Genomic DNA, 9,087 nt, shown 5'->3' on the forward strand with positions numbered 1-9,087 from the left:
TGGGAAAGTGTATCTCTGGACTTCATAACACACCTCCCAAAAGTCGGGGAATATGACGCCATCTTGGTTATTGTGGACCGGTTCTCAAAATATGCGACGTTCATCCCCACTCCCAAATTATGTTCGGCGGAACTCACAGCCCAACTGTTTTTCAAACACGTTGTAAAGTTATGGGGCATTCCGTCGAGCATCATCAGTGACAGGGATGGCAGATTTATTGGGACATTCTGGACTGAGTTATTCGCTTTCTTGGGAACAACCTTGAACATCTCCTCGAGTTATCACCCTCAAACCGATGGACAGACAGAACGGTTCAACTGCTTGCTCGAAGAGTACTTACGTCACTTCGTCGACGCTCGCCAAAAGAACTGGATACAATTGTTAGATGTCGCCCAATTTTGCTTCAATTGTCAAACAAGCTCGTCTACGGGGAAGAGTCCCTTTGAAATTGTAAGTGGACGACAACCGGCCTTACCCCATATTATTGATCATCCTTATGCAGGAAAAAACCCTCAAGCTCACAACTTTACAAGAGAATGGAAGCAGACGACAGATATAGCCCGAGCATATTTAGAGAAGGCTTCCAAGCATATGAAGAAATGGGCGGACAAGAAGCGTCGCCCCCTTCATTTCCGTGCAGGAGATCAAGTCCTTATCAAGCTGAGACCAGAACAGATCAGATTTCGTAGCCGAAAGGACCAGAGATTAGTTCGTAAATATGAAGGCCCGGTTGAAGTTCTTAAAAAGATTGGGGCTACCTCCTACCGAGTTGCACTCCCCGCATGGATGAAAATTCACCCCGTCATTCATGTGAGCAACTTGAAGCCCTATCACCCTGATCCAGACGACGACCATCGAAATACAACCACAAGACCGAGCATCGATCTGAAACAAAAAGAAACAAAGGAAGTGGAAGAGATCCTAGCCGACAGGGTTAGGAAGATAGGAAGACCTGTACGGACGATTCGTGAATTCCTTGTCAAATGGAAGAATCTCCCTACAGAGGAAACAAGCTGGGAACGCGCCGAAGATCTGAACTCCGCCGCCACCCACATCGCAAGGTATGAAAGTAGTCGGTTGACGGGGACGTCAACCAATTAGGTGGGGGAGGGTGTCACGGTCATGCCTGTCCAGGGCCTGTTGCCCATGGCCGCATGCCCATGACAAGCCAAACCCTTGTCATGTCTTTTCATTCTAGTGTTTTTCCCTTTGTAATTCTAGAGCGTATGACACCTCAAGAAAATCATGTCTAGGCCTGCCAGAACTAAAATGGCCCAGAATGTACTATAGGGGGATATGACTAGTCGTCAACTTCTCCCTACCCAAGGTTATATATGCTAAGCCGTTGTTATCTTTCTCTTGCTTGCTTATATAACGTCTCTTTCTAAAATCTCTCTTTCAAAAATCTCTCTCTCTCCTCGTTTTCTAAAACCTTCTTTTAAAACCGAGGCTAGAGGCTCGACCGTAAGTCGCTTGGCCGTAGGCGACGCAAGAACAAATTGGCTTAACTCACTTGTCGCTGGAAAGTGAGTGTCGCACAATCGCTAGTCCGCTGCCTTCGAAAGTGCGATTGTGTCACCGGTCAGTTACTGAGTCATCCTACGTGGCTCCACGTCCCCCGCTCAAGGACGGGTTTTTACGGCCCAGGAGTCCGTTCAGAAGACCCCTTAGCTATCACCACTAGGTTTGGGCACCTGTCATACTTCCCTATCCGGATCTACCATGCTCAACGATCTCCGTACTGGAGCTATGTCTCGACGGTACGGTATCGGAGCAGAGAGGGAAGTGGAGGTTCTGATGACACTATCCACACTGCTCAACTCTAGCGGGCTACCTACAGTTACCACGGTGACCTACTATTTTTTCTAGGGTGGAACTTGGTGGCTTAGACTTGGATTCATGCATCTCTAGGATTCTCGTGCAAGGTCTCACAAACCTATAAGGTTTTGGATTCTGGGCTCTGGATCCGCCGATAATCGTTTCGCGGGTCTAAATGCACGGTATTCTAGAGGTCCCCCAATCTAGGGTCTCATAGCCTACTTAGTCACAAGCACCCTAATCTAAGCTCGTAATTTCTTCCTACTCATCAAGAAAGATAACACAAGCAATCATCATGCATAGGAGTTAACACGCAGCAGTTCATGCAATATTAACAAACATGCTGAATGGGAAGATAACGTCCATCTTCACCCGGAGCGCAGATTTCACAAGTTTCCCATCCTCCTCATGCATACATACATTATCAGAATCTCAATCTAAACGGTTTACATAATCATTCGTATCTAGAAGTCATAGATTTCCTTATTTATTTCATTTTCATGGTTTTCATACTAATATGCTAGGTTCAGCTAGCTAAGTTTATGGGAATGATATCATGCATGCTTATTCCAAGCAGTTCCTACAAGTACTGCTCGTGGGAATCCAAATGGCTACTTACATGGTTGACGCGTGCCTTTCCAAGCTCGAATTATTTGCCAGAAAAGGTTCCAAAAATTTTGAAATTTCCTTGATAGGTCCTAATTCACATAAAATTAGGATCAGAGTTGAAATCGGGGCAAAAAACAAGCAAACGGAGGTCGAACGGAGGGAAAAAGGTTACTCACGCACTCTGCACTCGCCTACACGCGCGATTGACGCTCTCTGGAGGGTGTATTACGCGTGGCTTTCTATGCGCGCGTGTCCACGCGCAACATTCTATACAGTCGTGGGTCGAGATGGGTTGGTTCAGATAGGTCGGAGGGGTCTCGCGGCGGTTTGGTTCACGTGGTTCCCGGGTCGCGTGCGGAGCGCCGGTTCGGACTCGGGTTGACCCGAATTCGCGCCCTGACGCGTGTCACCTAGCCTGTAGAACACGCCTCTCCAGCCGCAGTTCGCCATGTGTCAATAACGGTTTCGCCTCGCTCCTCCGTACGCGGCCGACATTTCTCTCTCCTGCGTATGTTTCAATTTCCAGATTAGCATTTTCGATCTATTTTCTTCAGAATTTCTTATCTTTCAATCCGTAATCCATATCAACAAAGTTTCTTCACGAACATTGTAGGTCTCATATTCTACTTCTACTATATATTTTTCCTTTATTTTTTTTCCTTGAGCACAGGATGAGTTAAGGTCGTCCAAAGATAGAGAAAAACTCACATTTTCTGTTTTCGATCGGTTTACCCGAACTCTGACTAAACTCCGATTTTCGTCCAAGAACTTCAAGAATCCTATGTGGATCTTATTTTAGTTACATACCTCAAAAACTTCATATCTAACGCTCAAGAAACTTCTCAGATCTAGATAAAATCGAAACAAGAAGTTCAGAACCTTACTTTGTCCGTTCTCGGATTTTCTTGCCGGAACGAGTGAATCCACCACCCAAGCACCTTTTCCAGCACCGAGAAGAGTATTGCTTCGAAGTTTCTTGCCTTGGATTCGATCCCGAACGACAGTTTGTCTTCTCTGCTCTTCTCTCTCCCAAACCCTAACTTCTTCTCCTTTCTCCTTTCTCCTTTCTCCTTTCTCTCTCTCTCTCTTTTTTTTTTTTTTTTTTTTTTTTTTTTTTTTTTTTTTTTTTTTTTTTTTTTTTTTTTTTTTTTTNCTGAAAATTCGGGTATTACACTTATTCTTTGTGTATTAAGTGTGGGCCTTGTTATGCGATCCTAATATTGCTTTCTTATTTGCATTAAACAAAGTCTACCTTGCATTTGTCACATTTGTGCTCCTTTGAAAATTTAACCGTCCCGAGAAGCAAGTTTTGCTAGTATTTTCTTTAATTCATGAGGCTTTTTCTAACTGTGATTTTTTTTTTTTTTCTTTCTATGGATTTTCAAGTTGATCTCTAGGGTTAAACTTAATCTTTCCTAGATTATTCAAATTAGAAGATTCAACCGTTTCAAGATATTGAATATGATATCAATATAAGTATAGCTTAAATGATTTAGAAATATGTTTTATTCCGAAGAGATCAAATTTTAAGCTTCGGATCTTAAAATAAAAAAAATAAGAAAATTGATGAATTATATTGGATAAGAGGAGACGAAGATCTTCGAGAGTTGATACTAATCACGTTATATCGTTTTCATTGCTCCCAAAATTCTGCATGAAAACAAATGTTTCGAGAAAGTGGAAGTTAGACGTTAATGCTTATTTTATTATATGGTTTTCTAAAATTTGCAAACAAACGTGTCTTACCCTTTTTTATAATCCACCTCTCATTTCTACGAAACAACATCAAAAGTATAAGATTTCTTATACATAAACAAGTGGGACCTTAAACTATTCAAACTTTAATGCTTATCTTGTTATATGGTTGTATGCAAACAGATGTTTCCTGAAAGTGGAAGTGATTCATATTCAAACGTTATTTTGTTATATGGTTTTACTAATATTCAATATGCAAACAAATGTGTCTTATTCTTTGACTTATAATCCAACACGCATCTCTCCCATGTGATTTGTTCTTCTAAAGTTATGATTTAGTCTTCAAATTTTTTAATTTGGTTAAAGTTTAGGGTTTTTTAGTTAGAGAAAAAAAAAATTTAATTTATATCTAATACATAAATTAACTTCAAGAATCTAATAGATATAAAAATGAAAGTTCAGGAATGTATTAATACTTTTAAAATTTTAATAACCAAATAAACATACATCTGGCAAATTGTAGGGACTAAACTTATAAACTTATAATCTAACGGTTTTTTCTTCTTCTTTTCCTTTTACTCTCTAACTTATCACTAAGATATATAAGAAATTTATCGATGCAAACAAAGTCCTACATTGATTAGGGAATGAAGAGATCTATGGTGTATATGATACGAAATAACACAAGCTATCTCAAACTACATCAAGTACAAGGAGGTTTTATTGTATTTTGTAGTTTTAGAGAATTATTTTTAAGGTTTTAAGTTACAATAAGCTAGTGACATGAGATTTACAACATTTTAATTAATGTTAGGTTAAGCCATAAACTAGTTTCTTTACATTTCTTGTGTTTAGATAATCCCAATCACGAGATTAGAAACAAGTTTCGTTACTTTTGATCTTAATCATCAAGCTTTCTTTATTGTTTTGGAGTTCTTGGATATTTGAGATTTAAAAGTTTTGTTCAAGATTGTTAAATCCATTTTCCAAAAGTTTCATAACAATATATGTAACGACCCAATTTTTTAAGATATCTATCCACGGTTATTACTAAAAGGTAACTATTTAGAATAAGGTAATAATCTCCATTGGTATGAAACCTTTTGGATGATTCCAAAAACAAAGCAATAAAGATATATGCTCAAAGTGAACCATACACGCCATCGTAGAGATAATGACATTGTAGAGATATATAGATTATCAGTAGTTGTTATCAATTCATATCGTAGTCATAATTAGCTCCATTGGTGATATGGTGATATGTAGGTGATATGTTGAGATTTCAAACAAAAGCTTTGTGTTAGTCCCTAGATTGGAAAAAAAAAAAAAAAAAAATGCTTGAGATACTATTAAGGTTAGCTAACAAGTGGACTATATCATTTTCGAGAGGAGGTTAAAGGCACCAAGTGCATCCCACAACGTCTTGATGTAAAGAGCAAGAAGGCGTGTGGGGCCATTTTCATTTGCGTGACCAATATGTAAGCTAAGTGGTTCTCCTTCCACTTTATTTTAAACCACAAATCTGTAGATAATGCTTCAAACATCCTTTTAAAACAGACGTATTCACAGAACCATATTTAGACCTTCATATATCTTTTTGGAATAGTCTCAAGCAGCCCTCATGGCCTCGACCTCGAGCGAATCCTCGAGAATACCCACAAATGCTTCAAGGGTTGTGTTGATAACTGGCGTGAGCAAAGGTTTGGGTAGAGCCCTAGCCTTGGAGTTAGCTAACCGTGGTCACACCATAATTGGCTGTTCACGTGACCAACCTAAACTTGATTCCCTCCGTCAACAACTTCCTTCCAATAGCCACTTGCTGTTCAATGCTAACGTGGTAAGCAAATGCTCTAATCCCACGTCCTAAGTACTTAGAAAAGTGACTGAAAAGGTTTGTTTTGCAGAGATCAAACGATAGTGTTGAAGAGGTAGCAAGAGCGGTTGTCCAAAACAAACTCGTTCCTGATATCATTGGTATTCCGCTCCCTTTTTTCATATTATTTCTCACTTGTATCAAAATTTGAGAAACTAAGCACTTTTTTCTTGATTATTGACAGTGAATAATGCAGCTGTTGTTAATAGAAATAGGAACCTATGGGAGGTCGATGTCGAAGAATTTGATAATGTTATAGATACCAATGTCAAAGGAATAGCAAACATTTTGCGCCATTTCATTCCTCTTATGATTCCAAAAAAGCATGGAATAATCATTAACATGTCTTCAATGGCGGGAAGAAGGGGGCATTCACAAGTACGTCATTCATATTTAAACTTTTGTGGAAAGATGAGGTTAAGAATATTTAATCCTGAATTAACAGTTTACCATATATATCATATATAATATATATTTGATCTTACTGCTTACCTTATTTATCATATTTGTTATTTTATTAGTAATTTATTTAATTCTCTGCATGATTATAAATAGAGAACTTTCACATTATTTAGGTGCAGTTATTTACTCGAATGACATATGTTTAATTTTACTTTATGGACAGATTGCACCCTATTCTGCATCTAAATGGGCAATTGAGGGGTTAAGCAAATCTTTAGCAAAAGAATTGCCGGATGGAATGACAGTTGTAACCTTAGATCCTGGCGCCATAAACACAGACATGCTCGTTTCAGTTGCTGGCAGTTTAGCTTCAAATTATCTACCACCTGAACGTTGGTATGAATATCATCCAATCATATATTCAAAACTGGAACTTTTATATATAAATATATCCTTTTGTGTGAACTTATACATTCATTTTTTATTGTAATAAGGGCTATAAAAGCAGCGACAATGATTCTTGATCTGACTCCATCAGACAATGGAGCTTCCCTCACAGTTAAGGATCCTACCGAGTTGTCCAACCCATAATTTATTTATTTATTTATTGTTCAATCCTCTCAATTTCTACGCCCTTGGATGATAATTAATTTGGTAAGAATCATGGATACAATGTTTTGATATTAGATAAATAAGAGGGATGAATTTATAAATGTGTAGAATGTAAATTTACTATGCGTAATATAAAATGCTTAAATATTGACGTGACGTATTAGTTAAATTGATGAATGGTAATTTGTGAGATGTTGTAATAGAAATTGTATTGATAGGAAGGGTAGATGTATTTAATTGTATTTACTATGAAAGTAAATAAATTTCTCATTTTTAAAATAAAAGCGACAGAAAGAGAGATTAAATAATTTAAAATATAAATGCATAGATTGAATAAAACAATAATATACTAAGGAGTTATGCAAAAGAGTTTACAAAAATATTAAATTACGGAGAACAATGAACATAAAGTCAGATATGGATCTAAATTGAAATCTCTTTTAAAATCAAATTTACTTTTATTTAGATTTTTTTTTTCCTATAGAAAATATTTAAGAAATCCCTTTCACTAATTTCGAAATTAATTCCCATTCTAGATTTAGCACTTGGTTAATATTTTTTAAGATTTTGTAATACTTAATTTTGGAAGGTTTTGGTGTGCCAAGGAGATTTCACAAACATATTAGATTTGTGGAATTAATTTTAATTTGTATTAATTTGTATAGTAGAGTGGGATGGTTTTATGATTCGTAGGTTGAAACACCTTTTCTCAATTTTGAACTCATGAAAGTTCTTTTGCTTGTAACTTATGGAAGGTTTTTGACTTCTAGCATATTAAAGATGTCACGATCTATCCCAATCAAATTTTCAAGACTTCGAAAACATAGACCCTAACGGACAGACAATACAAAAATGAAAATGAAAGTAATGAAAATATGGTAAAAAAATTTGTGAATTGAAGTCATATAACATTTTTATAAAAACCAATACAAAATGTTCTAGACAATTGTTGTTTAAGTTATTTACAAATGAGAGAACGAAAAAAAGATACAAATATATGCAATGACAACCCAAGAAAATATAAACAACATAGACACCACTGGTTGACACTCCTCTATGACTGTAGATTTCTCGAGCACTGCCTCACCTTGACCAGCTGCATCATTCTCTGTCAAAAAAAATGTAGAAAGAGGTGAGAATAAAAATACTCACGGAGAAACCTACTTGTAGGCTTTCATCGTATCCTTAACCCAGTAGGTAACCACATGCTTTAAGTTAGGCTTTATACTCACGGAGAAACCTACTTGTAGGCTTTCATCGTATCCTTAACCCAGTAGGTAACCACATGCTTTAAGTTAGGCTTTATACTCACGGAGAAACCTACTTGTAGGCTTTCATCGTATCCTTAACCCAGTAGGTAACCACATGCTTTAAGTTAGGCTTTAGGTAGGTCTGACATAATTTTTTCTTCTATCTAGCCTACTGGGGAGGAAATGAAGTACCGATTAGATCTCTTGTCTGAAATTTATCGGGTCTGTACAGGTTCTCAAAGCTTTTTTTTCTTTCATTTAGGTAGCTTTCTTTACCTACGTAGTGGATGTCTGGTGTCCTAAGTTTAGGCGCTACCTCATAATAATCTGGTGGAGTAGTATAGTATTTGCTAGCCTGAACATCATCCATGGGAGGTTAGCTGGTGAACTCTCTCACAGACCATATAGTAACCTTAGTGATATGAACCAAGAGACATCAATCATTCAATATGCTGCAATGAAGATGTGAAAAAAATATTGTTGAAATTATCAAAAGATATTTCAATTCATGGCACATTGAAAAAGAATGAAGTTTCATGTTTTAAATTTTGGGTGGATTACAATTTAGAGTAATTTAGAGTTATTGTATTTCATTAATGTATTTTAAGCCTTTTAATTTACTTTAGGTTACAATTACATAATGGTTAATTATGGCCATTAAAAGTATGAATGTTACAACTCTTGGAATGCCTTTAGTAGTTTCATTTTGAGGCTATATAAAACCATGTATGCTATATTTGTAAGAAGACTTGGAAAATATAGTAAAAGAAGCATTTGTGCTCTTCTTTAGCCAATGGCTAAGTTTCTTTGCAATTCTATGTAGTTTAG

At 36.9% G+C, this 9,087-nt stretch overlaps 1 protein-coding gene and 1 long non-coding RNA gene across 2 annotated transcripts; one reads left to right on the forward strand and one right to left on the reverse strand.

Annotated features, from left to right (window-relative positions):
- Positions 1-2,118: 2,118 nt before the first annotated feature.
- LOC111784537 lies at positions 2,119-3,491 on the reverse strand. Its single transcript, XR_002813557.1, has 2 exons — positions 3,312-3,491; positions 2,119-2,931 (listed from the first exon to the last, which is right to left on the reverse strand). It is a non-coding gene; the product is annotated as an uncharacterized LOC111784537 (long non-coding RNA).
- Positions 3,492-5,516: 2,025 nt separating this feature from the next.
- Positions 5,517-7,167, forward strand: LOC111784533 (NADPH-dependent pterin aldehyde reductase-like). Its single transcript, XM_023665203.1, has 5 exons — positions 5,517-5,959; positions 6,027-6,096; positions 6,180-6,373; positions 6,621-6,793; positions 6,892-7,167. Exons 1-5 carry the CDS (start codon positions 5,744-5,746, stop codon positions 6,986-6,988), a joined length of 750 nt encoding a protein of 249 aa, XP_023520971.1. The 5' UTR covers positions 5,517-5,743; the 3' UTR covers positions 6,989-7,167.
- The last annotated feature ends 1,920 nt before the right edge of the window (positions 7,168-9,087 follow it).

Source organism: Cucurbita pepo, unplaced genomic scaffold (assembly GCF_002806865.2).
Source record: "Cucurbita pepo subsp. pepo cultivar mu-cu-16 unplaced genomic scaffold, ASM280686v2 Cp4.1_scaffold000226, whole genome shotgun sequence".
NCBI lineage: Eukaryota > Viridiplantae > Streptophyta > Magnoliopsida > Cucurbitales > Cucurbitaceae > Cucurbita > Cucurbita pepo.